This window comes from Arachis ipaensis, chromosome B7, assembly GCF_059453495.1.
Source record: "Arachis ipaensis isolate K30076 ecotype BB chromosome B7, ASM5945349v1, whole genome shotgun sequence".
Lineage (NCBI taxonomy): Eukaryota > Viridiplantae > Streptophyta > Magnoliopsida > Fabales > Fabaceae > Arachis > Arachis ipaensis.
Window position 1 is genome coordinate 32,987,085 of NC_142442.1, and position 22,271 is coordinate 33,009,355.

Sequence of the window (22,271 nt, forward strand, 5' to 3'; positions counted from 1 at the left end):
TTGGGTCATCAGTAATGTAAAAAATGTTAGAGTTAATAGAATATTTTTCTGCTAATTAAATGTACCACAATTAAGAACCTAATTAGATTTTTGATGAGTTGATCACATATTTTTTAGGAGGAATATTTTATTAAAAAAGTCCTAATTATAAAATTAAAAGTAATATAGGCACCAAGTGAAAGGAAATAAAGTATAAGGATTTAATTATAAATTTGATAAAACTATAGGGATTAACAGAGTAATTAAATATTTATTTAATTATTTCAAAAATATTCCAAGAAAAAGAAGAGTTGTTTACTGTTGCCACTAGAGATGGAAAATGGGTCGAGTGAGGCTGAACTTTGAGTTAGACAAGTTTGATGTATGTTATGAATATATGGTCTAAGTCTAGACATGTTATCTTTCATAGTTTTTTTTTTTTTTTTAGATTCGAACTAACCTTTTTAAAATCCTAACAAGTCTACAAGCCTATTGAAATTAAAAGCATGTTTCATAATTATAACTCAAAATAATATACTTAAAATAAAATCTAAATAGACATTAATTAGATACATTCTCGAATTTATAATTCATAATTCATTTATATATCAATCATTAGTCATATATCATAACTAAACTTACAATTTATAAACATAAAACTTTTTTTAATTTCAACAAAAGGAAAAAAAACCTACAATCTTAACTAATCTTACGTATAGATTTTTTTTTGGCTTATTATGAGTGAATAGTTGAAAGCCTAAATTAAGAATAATTATCTTTACAAAAAAAATATTGTGATTAGTCGGCTCGACGAGCTTTATAATTTTTTTAAAGTCTATGATTTGACCTTTTTAACTAATAGGTTTTATGAAAAATTTAAAAGGAGTCGAACTACAAACTTCTATTAGATAGCCTAACCTACTTTTACCCCTAGTTACCACCATTAGAAGATAGACCAAGCAGCCACGACACCTAAGTTATTGATCGAAGACATACTTTTGTTAAATCAACCTTTTTTTTTTCATGGTATCTCCTAATCTAGTAAGTCAAGGACTAATCCGTCATAGATCAAAACTTCATTTAAGGGTTTGTGGCTAGCTGATAAATTGCTACAAGTACAAGAATTAGTTGCTTTTTTTTCCTTGGTCTACAACCCTATTTGCTTGATTTACCGATTGTTCATTTTTTTTTTGTTATGCTTGATTTACCAATTACTAGTACATGATCTGTGCGTTGCACGAAGGAATGCTAAATCAAATTACCTGTATGAATTATTTTAGAAGATTAGAAACTTAAACTATAACTACACATACATCATTCCCCTTTCATCTTTACATAAAGCATGTTTCACAAGAACTAACACACTTAACATCTTAACACCAAATTAATAACATCAAAACTTCTAATTATAATTGTGGCCACAACTTATTAATCAATGAAATCGAATCATATAAATAGAGAAATTTTTAAACATGAAAAATCTTACAATTTTGTCTCACATATTATGAAAAATCTCTCTGTACACAACTTTCAAAGCACAACCATCATTAAGTGAACCATTGTTCTTGATTAGAACTCTCAAATCACTTTTAGACTTCATCCTAGACAAAGCAACATATTATTGACCATGAATAAAAAGAGGTTTTGGTAAGTATAGGCCAACTGTGCTCAAAATTTGACCTTGTGATTTATTAATTGTCATCGTAAAAGAGACTATCAATGAAAATTATCTGTGTTGGAACTTGAATGGTAGAGTTTCATTGTAGGTATCATATTCATGCATGAAATTATAACTACTTTGCCAGACTTATCACCTCTCAAGATATTGCATTCAATGACATGATTTTCTAATCTTCTAACTTGTAATCGAGTACCATTGCAAAGTTCATTACTTGGGTCTATATTCCTCAAAAGCATAACATGTACACAAACTTTGAGTCTCAGTCGGTGGTTAGGTAAGCCTGAACAATTTATTGAATTCAAAACATCAGTTGTGATAACATGCAACTCATATTCCACGTTGCCCTCTTCAGCACATAATCAATCTGAACTAAGATACTCTTTTTCATCAGTGTCAAAGTATTCCATAATTGTATTGTTCACCTCATGCACAACTTCAAGTGTGGGTGCTAAAATTGTGCGCTTCTTAAAGTAGTCAATGTTATTCAAGTTCGGCAATAATTTTGCATAGACAAATGAAACCAATTTTTGAAACCCATCATCAGTATCATTAATTAGAATGTCTTCAGGTATGACTATCTCAAACTCACCATCAGTTGAATCACCAGCCAAAACACCACCAATCTTAATTAACCATTCTGCAAAATATTTGATATCATCATCAACAACAATAATACCTCCAGCAATAAGCCTCGTATACATTGAAAGTTTTAATACTCTACAGAATTGCCATAGATAAGAAAAACTAATGGATGCTTGCACTATATCTTGATGCGAGCCCATAGGTATTACTAGAAGTATCTACTTGAAGTCTCTGTCAAGTACAACAACTTTGCCTCCAAAGGGAGGTCTGCATTAAATGATGGTTCAAATCTAAGGATATCTTTTAGAGACTTGTCGAGAGCTTCATAATAATACTTGCTTAATATTGGAGCCTCATCCCATATAATGAGTTTTTCTTTACAAATCAGTTTAAAAAGAGGTGTGCCTTGCTTTATGTTGCAAACAAAATCCTCATTTATACCTAATCGTATCTTGAACCTTTTGTCACCAACAACCAATGTTGTAACTTATGATGCAGTCTGCAAGTTGTATCGTCAACCATCTTTTTTCGTGCATCTAATCAATTTTAGCTTCATATTAACAAAATGTGAATCATTGAATCTATCACAAGCAAAATGATGCATGAGCATCATTCATGACTTTTCTATATGATTTAGATGGTAATTTGTTAATTTGTTAGAAGAATTTGGTGAATTGTATAGTAGTATATGCTACTTTAAGTTGTGTTGCATTTTTGTTGATTTCAGGTAGCATTTGACAAAGAAGTAGCAAGAATGAAGAAGGAAGAAAGTAGAAAAATTCACATCTAATAAAAAAGCTTCAAATTTCCTTCTTCCACTTCGGCACTAAACGCCACATCACCGGTGTTTAGCGTTGGCACCTTAAAACTCACCATTCCATTCGGCCAAGGTAGAGCTAAACACTACAACCCGATGTTTAGCGCCGGAAGCATGGATTCGCATGCAAGCCTCTCGAGATGGGTGGCCCTAAATGCCACATCACCGGCGTTTAGCGTCGGCAGCGGATTTAGTTATGGTCCCTACATCCTCATGCAATCAACACGGAAGGCAGTGGATTTGATTCTCCAATCAAATTAGCAAATAAAAAAGATATTATTAGAGCTAATTAGTTTTATTTTTGAATCAATTAGGATTTGATATAAATAGAGAAACAATTGCCCTGCGGGCTCTTCCACTTTTGCACTTTCTGTTTTACACAATTTTACACTTTAGGATTTTCTCTGCACCATAAGTCACTACACCTCTAGTGTTAAGGTTAGGAGCTCTATTTACTTTAATGAATTAATATTATTGTTCTTTTACTCTTTGATTAATGCATTGATTTTTATTCAAGAATTAGTTTCGTCTTTCATTCTACGAATTAGAGTATATTGAAAAATAACCCTAATCTAAATTGAATCCCTTTGAATTTTGGAAAAGTTACATCATTGGAATTTAAGCTTGAAACCCTTTTCTCATAATTATTTAATTATATGGATTTAATGTGATGCATGACATTAATCGGATTATTTCTAGGTTCTTAAGAATTGTGTGGCTTATAAATCAGAATTTGAACTTAATCTTTTAACACAATTGATTGATCAAGGAATTGACGGTTGATTAGGTTAGAAGAGACTGAATTGATAAGGAATTAGAACTCAGTCACCTAGGGTTTGTCATGAACTAAATCTTTGCATGATTAAGGCAGTTGACAATGATTGTTAATCTAGAAATTTAAATATCTCCAAAATCTTAACTCTCTTCTCATATTATTTTCTCACACGTTTATAGTTTGCATTCTTCAATTCACTGTCTTTTATGCTATTTGATATTCAAAAATTTTAAATTCACTTGTCTAACTAGAATAATTAGTCAACCATTTTTTGCTTAGTCTATTAATCCTCGTAGGATCGATACTCACTCACCGTGAGTTTATTACTTGATACGACCTAGTGCACTTGTCGGTAGTTTGTGGTGTAAAACCCGCATCAAGTTTTTGGCACGTTGCCGGGGATTAACTGTGATTAACAACTACCAGTTGATTGATTACCTAGATTATACTTTTTTCTTGTTTTTAATTTCACTTTTATTTTAGTTTTCCTTTAATTTTTTCTATTCTATTTTCTTAGTCATTTTTCTTTTATTTTCGTGTGCTTATTGGGGGTTTTCTTCACTGTGACATTGAGGATCCCGATTTTCTGTATTTTCTGATTGTTTATGCAGGAAAATAAGGATCAAGAACCTCTTCTATACGATTCTAAAATTAAAAGGACTTGTAGGAGAAACAGAGCACAAGTCAGAGCTCAGAGAGCTACAGGAAATCTCAGGGATGAATCAGAAGAGGAAATTGAAGTCAGTATGGCTGACAACAATGAGCATACTATTGTCAACAACCCTAATAATGTCTCGCCTGTTAGGAAAACTCTGGGGTCATATACTAACCCCAACCCTGGGAATTATGTGGGAATCATTGTGCCATCAGTTGTGCATGCCAACAACTTCGAGTTAAAGCCTCAACTCATCACTTTGGTCTAACAGAATTGTCAGTTTAATGGAAGCCCTCAAGAGGACCCCAACTTATTCATATCTAATTTTCTGAGGATTTGTGATAAAGTCAAGACCAACAAGGTTCCTGCTGTTGTTTACCGGTTGTTGTTATTCCCTTTTGCTATGAGGGACCGAGCTAGTTAGTGACTTGAGACACAACCCAAGGAAAGTATAGCAACCTGGGCAGATTTGGTTAGTAAGTTTTTAACCAAATTCTTTCCGCCTTAGAGATTGACTAAGCTGAGGACAGATGTTCAGACGTTCAAACAACTTGAGGGCGAGTCTCTCTATGAAGCTTGGGAGAGGTACAAGACCATGGTGAGAAAGTACCCTCCAGACATGTTCGCAGATTGGGTACAACTATAGTTTTTTTATGATGGAATCACTTTGGCTTCGAGACTTTCATTGGATAATTCTGCAAGAGGTTTTTTGCACATGAAGACCACTGATAAGGCCTTGTATTTGATAGTGATAGTGGCCAATAATCAGTACTTGTACTCTTCAAAAAGAACCATGAGAAAGGGTGTTATGGAATTGGATGCTTTAGATGCTATTCTTGCTCAAAACAAAGCCATGTCTCAACATATTAATGCCATTACTCAACACTTGGGAGGCATGTAAGTTTCAGCTGTAAATACCCAAGATACATCATATGACATAGTGGCGGAATGCCTCAATTTGGAAGCTATAACTATGAGCAACCCTCTTTTGAACAAGTCCATTATATGGGTAATTATTCAATACCACCCAACAATAATCCATTTTTCAAGACATACAATCCGGGATGGAGAAATTACCCAAATTTTGGCTGGAAAAATCAAAATCAAAGGCAATCCAATTTCAATAACAACAACACCTACAAGAATAGGGATGGCAACGGGCCCATGGGAGCGGGGACATGCCCCCTGCCGCCAATATCTGTCCCCGTCCCCACGACGGGTAATGGGGACCCCGTATCCGCCGGGGAACTGGGTCTTCGCGGATATCCGCGGATTTTTGTAAAAACCAATAAAAATTGAAAAAAATGAAAAAATAGAAAAAATTAAAGATAATCCTCAATTGTCATTACAAACATAATATCCATAGTCTTTAAAGACTTAAATAGCAATAACAACAAACATAAACATCCAAACATATCCATAAACAACCAAATATTACATAAACAACCAAACAAAGTTCATCACATCGTAAAAACATAATTCCACCATCTCAATCTTCCTTTCATCCCGTAATGGTAGTGATGGTAGATTCCGACTTACTTGAATCCTACATCGACAAGAAAATAATTTAAAGTTAAAATCGTATAATAACTCAATAAGTCAATAATATAAAAACATAGTGTGTTATATGCTAATTCAAAAATTCAGAAATCAGAACCTAATTACCCTAATTTAGAAATTCAGAATCTAATTACCCTAATTAGAAATCAAAATCACAAATTCAAAAATTCAGAAATCAGAACCTAATTACCCTAATTCAGAAATTCAGAATCTAATTACCCTAATTAGAAATCAGAATCAGAAATTCAAAAATTCAAAAATCAGAATCTAATTACCCTAAATTAGAATCAGAATTCAAACATTCTTGAACCAGATCAACCTAATTCAGAAACATAAATTCAGAAACCACAGGACTGACTTACCTGACAGAGAAAATGTGCAGACCAGCAAAGACCAACGATTTGGCGGACGAACGGCAAAGAGGAGAAGAGGACGAACGACGAGTCTGTCGCGACAAGGAGAAGATGACGATCCGCGACGACGCGACGAGGAGAAGAAGACGACGTGGCCATGACAGTGAGCTCGAGACCTGCAATGAGCGACCGAGCCACTCAGGGGGTGGGAGGCAGCGCTGAAGGACCCAGAGGGTGGGAGACGGTGGTTGGTGGTGTTCGAGAAGGAGACAGGAGGGGCTGAGGGTTTGAACTTTGAGGAGGAGTGGAGAGGGGAGAAGACGAGACTGCGACGCTGAGGGTGGGAGGTGGCGGTCGGCGGTGTTCGAGAAGGAGACAGGAGGGACTGATGGTTTCAACTTTGAGGAGGAATGGAGAGGAGAGGAGACGAGGCTCTCACTCTCTGTCTCTGAAGCAGTGAAGCATATGTGAGTATGTGACGGCTAGGGTTTCTCCAGTAGCTCACATATTATATGTATATCAAGGGTATTTTCATCTTTTCACATAAATGGAGATTTAACGGGTGTCCACGGGGCCGGGACCTCTACCCCCGTCCCCTGTCCCCCATCCCCACAGGTAGAAATTACCCTCCATACCTGCCTCCCGGTGAGTAAATCCCCGCGGGTACTCGCCCCGCCGGGGATTTTTGCCATGCCTATTTCCAGAATAACTTCAACCATCAATATCAACCACCTCAATCACACAACCATCCCCGAAAGCCACACCTATAGAGAAGCACACCCCTCCTAGCTCCTCTTTTATCCCAGTTCAAGTTTAGACAAAGCAACCTAAGGTGAGGACCCTAGTGCCTGAGTATAAGCCTAGAATTTCATATCCTCAGTGGCTTCAAAAGGAGTCTAAGGACAAACAGTTTTCAAAGTTCTTGAAAGTTTTCAGGAAATTACAAATCAAATTCCTTTTGCTGACATTTTGGAACAAATGTCTCTGTATGCTAAATTCATGAAGGAGCTTTTAACAAATAAAAGGAATTGGAAGGAGAGGGAGACTGTAGTGCTTACTAAGGAATGCAGTGCAATCATCCAACAAAACCTCCCAAAAAAGATGAAGGACCCGGGGAGTTTCTTGATTCCTTGCACTATTGGTGATGTTACCATTCAGAGGGCATTGTGCGATCTTGGAGCAAGTATCAATCTCATGCCACTTTCTTTGATGAGATAGCTCCATATTGATGAGGTAAAACCGACTATATATTCTCTTCAACTTGCTAATTGTTCTATTAAATTTTCACTTGGAGTCAGGGGCGGAGCTAGATGAAATATTAGAGGGGGCTAAAAATATTTACACAATAAAATAAGACTAAAATAAAATTTTAAGGAGGACTAAACTGAAATTTACATATAATTTACATGTAAAAAATTAAAATTAGCGAGGCCATTGCTCCCTTTTCCTTCTACATAGCTCCGCCCCTGCTTGGAGTTGTTGAGAATTTGCTAGTGAAGGTGAGAACATTTATATTTCCTGCTGATTTTTGTGATCTTGGACATGGAGGAAGATGTAAATGCCTCTATTATTCTGGGACGACCGTTTCTAGCAACTGGGAGAGCTCTCATTGATGTGCAAAAGGGGGAGCTCACTTTGAGAGTTAATGATGAGCAAATAGTTCTTAATGTGCTTGAGGCCTTGCAGTATCCCAATGATTCTGAGAGATGCATGAAGATTGATTTGATTGAGCCATTGATTCAAGAGGTTTTAGAAATAGAAGAATTTGACAGTTTCTTAAAGCCTCCCGGGGAGGAAGTTTCAGCTGAGATTGATGATTCTCCACCCTCCAGGGAGGAGCCACATGTGCTCAATGAGGAAAAATGGGCACCAAAACATGAATTGAATCCCTTACTTCCTTCTCTCAAGTATGCTTTTCTGGGGGAGAAGGATTCATATCCAGTGATTATAAGCTCTTCTTTTAGTAGTTGTGAAGACTGAAGAGGAGGCGTTAATACATGTGTTGAGAGACCATAAAACAGCTCTCGGATAGATCATTGTTGACTTAAAAGCGATAAGCCCAGCCACGTGTATGCACAAGATTTTGCTTAAGGAAGACTCTAAACCCGTTGTGGAACCACAGAGGTGGCTTAATCCAACGATGAAAGAAGTGATCCAAAAAAAGGTTATGAAGTTTGGGAGACCGGGTTCATTTATCCTATTTCTGATAGCCCTTGAGTGAGCCCGGTGTAAGTTGTTCCTAAGAAGGGAGGAGTCACAGTGGTTACAAATGAGAAGAATGAGCTGATTCATATAAGAGCTGTCATGGGTTGACGTACGTGCATTGACTATAGGTAGCTCAACACTGCTACTAGGAAGGACCACTTTTCTTACCTTTCATTGATCAGATGCTTGAAAGGTTAGCTGGACATGCGTTTTATTGTTTTCTGGATAGCTATTCAGGATATAATCAGATTGTAGTGGACCCTCAAGACCAGGAGAAGACGACATTCACTTGGCCTTTTGGTGTGTTTGCTTACTGCCGGATGCCATTCGAATTGTGCAATCCCTCAGCAACTTTTTAAAGGTGATGCTTTCCATATTCTCTGACATGGTTGAAAAGTTTATTGAGGTATTTATGGACGACTTTTCTGTATTTCGTAATTTTTTTAATACTTGCTTGCACCATCTATCCTTAGTCTTGAAATGATGCCAAGAGACAAATTTTATTTTAAACTGAAAAAAATGCCATTTCATGGTGACTGAAGTTATTGTTCTCGGGCACCGGGTTTCAAGCAAAGGAATAGAGGTCGATTGGGCCAAGGTGGAGGTAATTGAGAAATTACCACCACCCGCTAATGTGAAGGCAATACGGAGCTTCTTAGGCCATGCAAGTTTCTACAGAAGGTTCATAATTTAATCATCACCATTCCACAAACGTTCGAATCACCAAATGCACACCAAATAGAAATCCAGCATCCAAGATCCAAAATCAAGCTCTCAACACCACCAATTTACCTCCAACACTCATAATTCAATCTAATACCATATAAATATCACTAAATCAACATCAAAGCTTACTAACTCAATTATTCACAGAGGGTTTGAGAGTTCTCACCTTACTCATGCACCAATTGAACAAAACCCAATAATTTTCCCAAGTTAAGTTGATTCTAAAACACCAAAATAATCACAAGTCTTAATATCCAATGTCCAAATTTTGAAATTAAGCGAGTGAGCAGCTGGGTGAAAAACTGAGACTTACCTACCAAATTGTTCGGTGGATTTTTGTAGAGTTCGACATGGTAGTAGCGTGGCCATAGACGGTGCGGCGATTGGAGCTTCGGATTGCAAGTTGTGTGGATTAGAAATTGAAGCAAGGGTTTGGAGCTCTCTCTTCTTTCCCCTTTTGATGTTATACGGGTGGGGCCATGGGCCCAGTTTAGGCTCGGTCTAATTGATTCGGTTTGTTAGTCTGGTTTTGGGCCAAAATATTTAAAATTAGTACCGAAATTCGTATTTTTAATATTTCTACCTCTTTGGATTAATAAAATTTAATTTCCTAACTTCTTTAATTAATAATTAATTTATTAACTAATTATTCATTAATTACGCGGGATTTATACGGACGGTTGACTAGCAGACCATGTAGCGAATTGTAGAGCAATTCCGCACGGCCAGAGAGCATGGTGCCTTCTATGGTGTACCTTTCTCTACCTCACCAGTGACTATCTCGGTTTGGGTGTCTCAGATGTCCTCGGGTGCCAGCTCCTCTTACGGACTAGATCTCCAGCCAGGGTCTCAGTATGTTAAACCTCTTTCCATTGACTATGATCGACTTATGACTACCTCACATTGGTTACTTCCCCCGCCTCAGTATCCACCACCGCCACCACACTTCCAGACACAAGCGACTGATCAGGCACACCCGTACCTTTCACAGCCTCCTCCGCCACCGTCACATGCAGTGGCCTTTCCACCACCACCGGCTCCTCAGGATCCGTGAGGCCGCAGACCACCTCGCTAGACCCAGCCTCCCCCTTGTGGCACTGGGCATCACCTTCATTACCCTAGGGACCAACATCCATGATCGGTAGTACGTGTTGTTAGATTAGTTAATAGTTTATCCTATATTACTCTAAAGTACAGTATTTTGTACCAAAATTTTACATTATAGTGATTATGTACTCATACCTTGTTTAACGAATTTTTTTAGTTACTACTCATACCTTGATTAGGGTCATCATCAGAGGAACCACTTTTGTGGCTATCAGCAGCATACTCTTCATCGGATTCCTCATTCTCAATGTCCATGTCTTACCCTAGACTAGCACAGTGCAATGGTCGTGGTGCGAGTGAAGGGTCATCCGGTATAAAGTTCGAGCCGCCAGCACCACCACCACCAACATCACGAACCTCTATAGAAAGCTCCACCACTTATTCAACTATAATTATGTCGTGCACGTCAAACATTAGGCGTACATGTTCATCGCCATCGAGCTAGAATAGACGAAACCAAAATACACCATTCCCCATCGGTGCTAGCAGTCTATACCCAACTCTACCAACTTCTTTTCTCTTCCCACCGCCGACGTGTGTCAATATCATACTTTTTAACTCGGACAACGAATTTGCTCTTCAAGTGCGGAACAGTGTAGAACTCTCACACTCAAATATAATTCCGCTGCCACTATTTCTCATCCGACAGTTGGAATACACCATCACAACAAAGAAACTACTGCAACTAGACATTTTTGCTAAATTTTTCGAAGAAAAATGGAAGAGAAAGAAGAATTGAGAGATTTGTTGGTTTTCCTTATCCTTTTATAAGGTGTTGATTTTTGTTGTACTCTATCTCGTTTACACGGGTAAACGTTTTTTAATCCCACATATCTAGTTTATAGTGTAAATGAGATAAATATAGCCATATTTCGTTTACACTAAATGAATGAGATATGACTAAACCGTTGTCCTACATGATACATTGCCACGTGTTCGTACCGTGTAAACGAGATAAATCACTTAATGAAAATCCGTAAATGCCTTTAAATTAATGTATATTCGTAATTAAAATATTTATTTGATGAATTTAGATCTTCTAAATTTTGAATTTCACTTTAGAGGATAAATCTCTCATAATTTATTTTATAGGTGAGATCAAGAGAAAATATGATAGAGAAACTATTTAAGGATAAAATAATTTTACTTTCAAAAAGTAAAAATTCAAAATTTAAAGGATCTAAATTTTTATTTTATTTATTTAAAAAAATCCTTTTTCATTTAGAAAATTTCAATGTTTTGATATTGTTTTCCTTCCAAATTTGGGAAAAAAAAATAGAGATCCAATCATCCAAATGGAGAGAAAAGTGAAAACCCTCCTTTAGAGAATTTGAACTTTTCAACTCATTTTCTTCCACTTTCTTAAATCCTCAGTTCCTCACCAACCTTCACTCTTGTTATCGCTCTCATAATCTCGACCCTTTTTGGTGGATCTATTGAGCTCTGGCGTAGCATAATTAGGAGTAGTAGCAGCTGCTGCAGAAACAAGAAAAAGTGTTTTCATGGCGGAATCGCGGTGATGTTTGAGTTTGGAGGTGGCGTTTGGAGGAGCTGCTGAGTGCTGCTTAGAGGACATGGAAGGTCGTGGCGGTAGCAGCGGTGGTGGGAGGAGGATTACGGTGAGTCCGAGGCCGTGCAGTGGGCGGAGAGTGGTGGCGAAGAAGAGAACACGTGGTGGTGTAGGAGGAACAGATGGGTTCTTGAACAGTGTGAAGAAGCTTCAGAGACGCGAAATCAGCTCCAAACGAACCCGTGGGTTCAGCATGAGCGATGCGCAGGAGAGGTTTCGCAACATCAGATTGCAGGTTCCCTAATTTATTTAATTTAATTTAATACTTTTTTTTTTCATTTTAAATTACACTTTGACATTTTGCTGATGATTCCTTTTTGAATGGATTCAAAAAAGAGTAGTGAATCTTAGACATGTGATTTGCTTATTATACCTTCGAGAGTGATACTCTTTCAAAGAGAAAGGTTTTGAAGCTTGGTTATGGTATTAATTTCACAAACAATTTGCTTTCTTATTTTAACTCAAAATCTTTACTGTGCAATATTTGAAATCATTGCTTCTTGTGGTTCAAGGTGATAATGATCATTGTTTTCATTCTAATTGTTTGATGGATGTTATCTGTGGCCATGTTTTTCTTTAACTGAGAATTGAGATGTGTACTTTTCCTTATTATGGTCAATTTCGCCATTCCTTGCGATTATATCTGAGTTTGATTAAGGGTATCTACTTATAGGAAGAATATGATACACATGATCCAAAAGGCCGTCCCTCCGTGGTATTACCCTTTCTGAGAAAAAGGTCAAAGATTATTGAGATTGTAGCAGCACGGGACATTGTTTTTGCTCTTGCACAAAATGGTGTTTGTGCGGCATTTAGCCGAGGTAGGGAAAGTAACTCGATCATTTCTTCAATAACATTATATGTTACTACAATGTACAGTTTTATTTTGTGACATAAAAGTAGATATTAGATGTATTTTACACATTACAATTGCAGAGACCAATGAACGGATATGCTTCTTGAATATCACTCCAGATGAAGTTATCAGAAGCTTGTTTTACAACAAGAACAATGATTCACTTATCACAGTTTCTGTCTATGCTTCAGACAGTTACAGTTCTTTGAAATGCAGAAGCACAAGGATTGAGTAAGTATAGCTCTGCATGTTTTTATAAATAATACTTCTACCCTTGGTTCTCATGCTGAATGATAGAAAGACACACAGACAAGTTAACAATATCACTAAACTTGCAAACAGATAGTGTAGTAGATAGCAAAAGCTGATTGTCCAATTTTGTGTTATTTATTGTGTTGCTTGCTAAAATATCTATCTACATTGTTCAGATATATAAGACGGGTTCAATCAGATGCTGGTTTTGCTCTTTTCGAATCTGAGTCATTGAAATGGCCAGGTTTTGTGGAGTTTGATGATGTAAACGGGAAGGTACTCACGTACTCTGCTCAGGATAGGTAAAATACTTTTCTGTTTTGATTTTTTTTTTTTCCCTTTTTGTCGTCTTCTTTCCCCTGGTAGAGATATAATGAATTCTTGATTGAGACTTACTTTTATTTGGGTTTTTTTTCTCTGTAGCATCTACAAGGTGTTTGACCTAAAAAACTATACAATGTTATACTCCATTTCAGATAAAAATGTACAGGAGATTAAGATCAGGTGGTTTTCCTTTTTGTGCTTGTGTGTCTTTTATTTAATTTTGTGCCTTACACTATTTATGCTGCTTAATCTTGTTTTTCTTTTGTCAGTCCGGGGATCATGTTGTTGATTTTTGCTAAATCAAGCAGCCATGTCCCACTTAAAATTCTTTCAATAGAAGATGGTACTGTTTTGAAGTCTTTCAATCATCTCCTTCATCGGAATAAGAAGGTGGATTTTATAGAACAGTTCAATGAAAAGCTTCTTGTGAAGCAAGAAAACGAGAACCTCCAAATTCTTGATGTAATTTTTCTGTTTACCAGATAGTTGTACACATTGTCCTACATCATGATATCTATCTAACTTTCTTTAATTAACCTTAGGTGCGGACTTTTGAGATAACAGAAGTCAGTAGAAGTGAATTTATGACACCATCTGCATTTATATTCCTGTATGAGAATCAATTGTTTCTTACATTTCGAAATCGAACTGTGGCTGTCTGGAACTTCCGTGGAGAACTTGTAACTTCTTTTGAAGATCACCTCTTGTGGCATCCTGATTGCAACACAAACAACATATATATAACCAGTGACCAGGATCTCATCATATCATACTGCAAGGCTGATTCTGATGATTCGTTATCTGAAGGAAATGGTACTTCTTTCTTTTTTCTTTTTTTTCTTTTTCCTTTTAAAAAATATCTGCTCAGTTGGCTCCATATTGGGGCTTTGTGCCAATTATTATTCACTTATTTACTCGCCTAAATCATTGAACATCAAATTTGTTTGGTTTAGTTTTTTGGAAAATTACATTTAAAGAACTAGGATGAAAAAATTGCTATGAAAGGGGAAGGAATTGATTTGTGTTTAGTTTGAATATTTCGAAAGTAAGTTCCAGAGAGGAGTTTTGTTTCAGATAGATAAAGTAAAATTTACCTTTTCAAACATAACCACTTAAAGGATATAGCATAATTTTTAAAGGCGAACAATATAATATTGGGGGTAATAGTGAATTTCATTTTGGAAATACTTTTGGCAAAATGAGAAGTATCTTTAGATTCACTTTCGTCAAAAGTAATTTTGGAAACCCCAATAGTAACTTTGAAAATGCAAAATGGAACCAAACATAATGTTTTTACTTTATAGACTCCCCTCAACTTCAAGACACACAAAAAGCTGGGTTTGCTAAATGTCCCTTTCCCATGTCATGTAATATTTCTTTTCCAGTGTTGTTTCAAGGGAGCGCTTATCATTGAAGGTGCATAACTAACAAGTTCTGCTTTCTTTTAATCCAGCGGGATCCATCAATGTCAGCAACATTCTAACTGGTAAGTGCCTTGCGAAGATAAAAGCAAGCAACAGCTCTCCCATTGTAAACCAATGTAGTTGCGGCGACGATTGTTCAGGTAGCTGTCGTAACACGAGGAAACAAAAACATGACACCAAAACTAGGAGCACAGTTGCAGAAGCTTTGGAAGATATTACTGCTCTCTTCTACGATGAAGAGCGCAATGAGATCTACACGGGCAATAGCCACGGTCTGGTTCATGTCTGGTCCAACTGATGTGTTGCTATATTTATTGTGCCTTGTTCCTTGTATTATCTTCCTTTTTTTCCATGATTAGAAGTGTGATGAGTTAAAGGCCAATGCAGCATTGTATGATTCCTGTAACTGGTCTCACCTGGACACCTAGTGGTACAAAGCTTAATTGTTGTTGGAGGTGATAATTCTATGTTATAGGTTAAGTTTGTTTCTTAGGTAGCAAGAAATCTGTATTAAGTGAAATACTCTGTTCGGATAACTAGCCAAAAGTTGTGTATCCTGTAATTTACATTACATTTATGGATCCACCTCTTGGATGGAAATGTGAATAATGTTCAAAATCCTCTCTGGCCATATGTTTCTTTGATGCTGGTCTTTGCTTCATGGTGGCAATAAGTGAATTGTTTACTTATTTTTTTTATAACATTATCTAGAATGTTCTAAATGTACACTTATTTGGGTTCAAATGCAATGCAATCTAATCAAATTATAGTTGCTCATTTAATCTACTACACCAAATCGAAAATCTATTTATATTTAGTAAGAATGTTATTATGTCAAAAATAATATTTTTGACAAGATATTATTGAACTCTTTAATAAGTCAGTGTTCGATAAGTTTAGACTTCGATTATTGCTTAGTGCAAAAAATATTGCATTGTTGATTAACTTCCAAATACAAATTGGAACCTCTTTGAAAGTGGTTAAGTACTCAGTTACACACTATTAAAATTGTTACTCGAGAAAAATTGGGTTGAAGTCATTTTGTGTAGACAAAGGTGTGTCAATGTCATTTGGTGTCGATGTCGACGAGAAAGATTCAATCAAAAACAGATGTGAAGCGTCAAAAAGCTTGAATATTTCGGTATTAAGGCGTCAAATCAATAAAGAACTATGGCATATTAAAAGGATATGGCCGAAGAGAAGCTTGATGTCGCAGAGAGTGGAGTGTCTTTGGCGGAATGGTTATTGAAGAAATAATTGTATACGACGATGTATCAAGAAAGAAATGGTCGAAGGTGTGGCATATTAAAAGGATATGGTCAAAGAGGAGGTTGATGTCGCAGAGAATAGAGTGTCTTTGGCGGTAACGATTATTGACGAGATAATTGTATATAGCGATGTATCAAGAAAGGAATGGTCGAAGATGTCTATAAATAGAGAAGTAACCGAAGAGCTAAGGGTTGGAATTCGTTTTCAGAAAGCACTCACACTCGCTCATATCCTAGCGACTTATTGAGTCTGTCTCGAATATCTTTTATGTAGAAGTCCTTCCATTGTGTTTACATTTCTTTTAAAATTCCTTGTAATTTTTCTTTTCTGCAAATATTTTCTTTTTTTTTTCTTTTAACATTTTTACATTGTCTTTTGAATTCAAAATCCTTTGACTGTATTAGAGATATTTTATTATTTTCTTTTAATTTAAAGTCATTTATTTCGCTTTTTGTAATTTTGATTTCAAGTAATTTAATTTCAATTTATATTTCAATTTTTTTTTTCTTTTTTACTCGTTCAAAAATAGCATCTTTGATGTAATCGGTGAAATTAGCATCTATAAAAGAGAAATAAATTTCATTCACGTACTATAAATATCAAACCAATCAAAATTTACTAAAAACAAAATAAATAAATATGCATATCGAGTAGTACCCAATCTTGACTAGGCCGAAATTCAATTGAACTAGAACATTTTTATTGTTTTTTTGGGTGACTATTGAACTAGAACATTTGATAACCCCAAAGAGATTTAGAAACTAAAAGGGATAAAAAAAAAAAAAACTTTTTCAGTAATGGATGTATACACGTACTAAAAAAAGATAAACCTGTATATGAATAATATATTAATTTAAAATAACAAAAAAAAAAGTAGTTTATTAATTGTTCTATTCTTTTTTATTTTTAACATGTTCTTTTATTATTTTTTAAAAAATTTTTGCTATCAAGTGTCCTTAGAATATAGATTAAGATTATCAATAGAGTGAACTACCAACCCGGCCCCTATCCATTTCTCAGAATGACAACGCGACCTCTCACCATAAAAATGTTTCACTTCGGTCCCTGTCATTTACTTCCGTGACCCAACGCGGTCCTTGTGGATATTTTTCCGTCAACTCTGAACGGAAAATGTTGACGTGCCAGGTTCAAAAATGAACAGGGACCTAATTGTCTCTAAATTTAAATTGGTTAGAGATTTATTTGTCCATATTCTTTAAATAATATTTTTTTAAAATTTTTTATTCATTATATTAATATTCTTTTTTTAATAAATTATTGAATATATGGCATAATAAGTACAAACTAATTGCCAATGAGTAATAGCTCAAATGGCATAGTCTCCACATACTCAATTAAGAGGTTGCGGGTTCAAGTCTCCTATCTTTGGTAAAAAAAAAAAGTACAAACTAATTAATAAATTATTGAAATTTAAAAATATCATTTATTATGAATAATTCTCAAATATAATTTTTAAATATATATAAATAATAAATATTAAAATTCGGTTAATACATTAATAATAATAATCCTATGATATACTATTAGTATTATGATCTAAATAATTTTCACAATAAAATAAAAACTAATGAACACAATATATATATATATATATATATATATATATATATATATATATATATATATAGTAAAAAAATTTTGAGTGATAACAAATTTAATTTTTTTTATCTCTTTAAACTAAATTAATAATTCTATTTGATATCTTGCCACTAAAATACACTATGAGTAGGCTACTAATAGTCTAATACTAAATGAAATAAAACATATATATATATATATATATATATATATATATATATATATATATATATATATTATGGAGACCATTTATAAACTCAGCAAATTCAAAATATCAATAATATTATTAATCTATGAATAATATTTTGAGTAAAATATATGTAATTTAATTAAATTTTAATATACATAAAATTTTAGTTAATCTACATTATTCTTATATTGATAAATTTTCATGGATCTGTACCTTATGAGAATATGTATTATTGATACTTTGAGTTTGTTGAGTTTATAATGGTCTTCATAATATATATATATATATATATATGTTTTATTTTATTTAGTATTAGTAGCCTACTCATTGTGTATTTTAGTGCAAAAAGATATCAAATAGAATTATTAATTTAGTTTAAAGAGAGAAAAACTCAAAAAAAATTATTATATATCAAGTAATGTGTTTATTATTTTTTATTTTATTGTAAAAATTATCTAGATTATAATACTAATATTATATCATAGGATTATTATTATTAATGTATTAACCGTATTTTAATATTTATTATTTATATATTTAAAAATTATATTTAAAAATTATTTATTTAGTTTCATAATAAATAATATTTTTAAATTTAAATAATTTATTAATTAATTTGTACTTATTATACTATATATTCAATAATTTATTAAAAAAAATATTAATATAATGAATAAATTTTTTTAAAAAAATATCACTTAAAGAATAGGGACAAATAAACCTATAACCAATTTAAATTTAGAGACAATTAGATTCCTGTCCATTTTTGAACCTGACACGTCAACATTTTTCGTTCAGAGTTGACGGAAAAACACTCACAGGAACCGCGTTGGGTCACGAAAGTAAAAGACAGGGACCAAAGTGGGTCATTTTTATAGTGAGGAGTCACGTTGTCATTCTGAAAAATGGACAGAAACCGGATTGGTAGTTCACTCTTATCAATATTCAAATTTTTAAAATTTTTCTTTTATTAAATGTATTACAAATACATGTAAAACTTAATTAAAAAAGTAACTACATAAAAAACTTCAACTATTTAAACACTTTAACTAATATCCTTATGACACTTTGTTAGCAAGATCTTTTTTTAACTAAATTTATACTCTTGAATAATTATTCAACTATTTATTGTCACATTTCACTCAATTTTTAGCATATTATAACATAATTTTTAGAATAAAGTTCTATAATCAAGCAAAATACTTAATCAAGTCCAACCAAGTTATTATAACTATTTTTTATATCACGCACTTTTTTTTTCTTCTCCTTTTCCTTCCCGTTTCTCCTCCTCCTCCTCCTCCTCCTCCTCCTCCTCATGTCCCTCTTTTTTCCTCATCTTTCTCTTTCGTTATAATCGACGTCACTGCCACCACATCACTATCTCCATCTTCTCTTTTTCCTCTTCCTCCCCATCTTCTTTTTTTTTTTTCATTTGAATTTCTTCGATTTCTTCCTTTCTTTTTCTCCTCTTCCTCCATCATTATCATCATCATCATTATCATTATCGTTATTGTCACTATTGTTGTCTTTTTCTTATATGTATAACAGTTCAAATAAAAAAATGCATCGAAATTTCTTAGTGATAATGATACACAAACAAACTCTATTCAAAACAAGCTCAGACAAGAATGTACCGAAATTAAATCCAAAATGCACCGAAATTACTTAATGATGACGACATACAAACAAACTTAGTTCAAAATAAGCACAGACTAAGTGCACCTTATTTAAATCCAGAATATACCGAAATTATTTAATAATAACACAAAACTCATCCTCCTTCTTTCTTCTTCTTCATTATCATCATCATCTTCTTCTTTTTTTTAGTTCATCTTCTCCTTTTTGTTTTACCTTCTCATGATTTGTCTTGTTTTACTCTCTTAACAAGAATAAAAATAAGAAAAAATCAAATAAAGAAGAAGAAAAAACACATAATGCTGTAAAATCAGTACGAAAAGAAAGAACCTATATTCATTCAACTAAATAAGATTGCAATGCAGTACATACATGTTCATTCAAATCTGATCTAATATGAGAAGCAATGCTTCAGAGCAACTGAAAAAAGGAAAAATGAAAGAAAAAAGAATAAAAAGAAGAAAAAAATGCAGCATTAAAGAAGATATTTGTGTTTTTGTAGCAAATTTTCGGTGACAAAACTAAAAAATTTATGTGTTATTTTAAAAAAATTTTGGTATTATTTTTTCTAATAAATTCTGTATAATTCAAAATTCTTACTCTTCTTTCTCTTTATCTTCTAGTACTTCTTTTTTTCATATTTTTTCTTTTTCATATTTTTTTATAATTCTTTTTGTTTCATTCTTTTAAAAAGAATAAAATATGAAAAAAAAAGAAAAAAATCAAATAAAGAAGAATAAATAACTGCAATATCACATGAGGAAAATAAAAAGAAGAAGAAGAAACAAAAATAAAACGCAGCAACAATAGAAAAAGGAGAAAGATGTGCATGAAAAAACACGAAGAAAAAAAACATCGTGATTTCATGCGCATATTGTATGAGTGGATTTTGTTGGGTTTTGGCCAATCTAATTAGACTTCATTACCAAAAAAACTTAAATGTATAGAGAAGCTATAATTTTTAACCAAAATAGTTCTTATAAATAAGACTATTTAAGTGTTAAAATAAAAAAATAGTACAAAATTTTGAAACAAAAATATTAATAAGTATTTCTTACTTTTCAAAATAGTTATTATTTAACTTATATCTAGACCTATTTTGCATCTACATACATTGATTTTATAATGTACAAAAAAATCAAAGTGATAATTATTTTGAAACCGAAGTAGATAATATATTTTTCTATCTCAACCAATTTTTGAAAGAAAAAACCACTAATATTTCATTTATATTTATAAAACTACACTTCAGGTTGGTAATGAATTAATTTACCAGTGTCACATGTTTATTGTAACACCCTACCATACAGAGTCTTATGCTTAAGTCATAATTCAGAGATGGCAAGGTATTACGACCTCTAAAACAAAAATTTAGTACGTATAGTAGTATGAATAATTGATTATAGCTAGGAGCCTTTGTAGAAAAAGGGGTAAACAAAAACCGTAACTCGAACGCGCAACACTCCGATTGATAACGTAACGAGCAAAGGATAAGCTAACGCAAGATCATATATATAAGGAGTGTCAAAAACGGGAATATCAAGACTCAAAATCCGGCTGCGAAGATAACCGGTCCGAGCATAATAATATATACATATAATAAAATAAGGAAACCCCAAAGGAAACCCAAAGGGACACAAATACATACAACCTATTCTCCAAAATCCCCTCTAGAAGGAGTCATCACAGTTTGTATTATTTAATGGAGATAAAAGTATCTAAACAAGATATATAAACCAAAACAGAATCCCGAGAACAAAGGATCTTCGCTAATCCAGAAGTCTCCAGCATGCCTCAACGAGAAGCCTCGCGTCCTACATCTGAAAACTACAAAATCCGCATGGGTGAGAACCAGAGGTCCTCAGCATGGTAACAGCTTCCACATATATAATACATAATAATAGAGGAAAGCCGAAGGCAATCCTAGAACTTCCTCCAGATAATATCAAAGCTTATAAACAAGCTAAACCGTAAGTGGCAACTGTCTAAAGATTCTTCAGTCTAACTAATACTTCCCTTTCCAATTCCTTCAGACCTCCCAACCACCAGCAGGAGTATAATATAGCAAACACAGTTATATCAGATAAGAGATTTACAAATAGGAACAGATAAGGCATTTAGACAATTAGCAAGTAATATGCAGTCAAATAGGCAATCTCAAACAATTCATGTAGTATGCTTATGATGCATGCCTGTCCCTAGTGGCTGATGATATCATCTGTCGGTTATAGAGCCAACCCGACAAGTCCTGGTAGCTAACCATTGGACTGTCCCTCTGTCGTGCATCCCCAACTCGAGTTATACTCATCATAAACTTGATAATAATCATGATCCATATCCATCACCCTCACTAGTGAATATTTATCCATCACCATCACTGGTGAATATTTATCCATCACCATCACTGGTGAATATTTATGGGGGCGAGCTCATCCGGGCCTTTCACAGTGCCCGGCCACACTTATGACATTGGGTTAACAGAGCTTCGAGTCTCAACCTGGAGCACATGGTGGCTAGCCATTGCTACTACCCAGGGAAACCCTCATCTCCAATGGTAGAAGTGCAAACATTCACAATTCATTCAACAGCATATATGCATTTATACTTAGCCATAAACATGGCTCTGCCGTCACACGGCATAATCCAGCCATCCGGCTCACAGTTAAATCCATAACCAGCCAATTCATTAACAATTATGGCCCTTCGGCCCAT

The 22,271-nt window shown here is 34.2% G+C and overlaps 1 protein-coding gene across 1 annotated transcript; it reads left to right on the top strand.

The window, feature by feature from the left end:
• Positions 1–11,684: 11,684 nt before the first annotated feature.
• Positions 11,685–15,484, top strand: LOC107609277 (uncharacterized). Its single transcript, XM_088493550.1, has 8 exons — positions 11,685–12,245; positions 12,684–12,831; positions 12,947–13,097; positions 13,295–13,420; positions 13,542–13,622; positions 13,712–13,904; positions 13,985–14,255; positions 14,896–15,484. The coding sequence occupies exons 1-8, from the start codon at positions 12,015–12,017 to the stop codon at positions 15,162–15,164; spliced, it is 1,470 nt and encodes a 489-aa protein (XP_088349676.1). The 5' UTR covers positions 11,685–12,014; the 3' UTR covers positions 15,165–15,484.
• The last annotated feature ends 6,787 nt before the right edge of the window (positions 15,485–22,271 follow it).

Excerpts from the sequence above, each read along its gene's own strand:
- LOC107609277 (XM_088493550.1), top strand. The coding sequence starts at position 12,015 with ATGGAAGGTCGTGGCGGTAGCAGCGGTGGTGGGAGGAGGATTACGGTG. Across the intron at positions 12,246-12,683 it reads TTCGCAACATCAGATTGCAG|GAAGAATATGATACACATGA; the intron begins GTTCCCTAATTT and ends ATCTACTTATAG. Across the intron at positions 13,905-13,984 it reads AGAACCTCCAAATTCTTGAT|GTGCGGACTTTTGAGATAAC; the intron begins GTAATTTTTCTG and ends AATTAACCTTAG.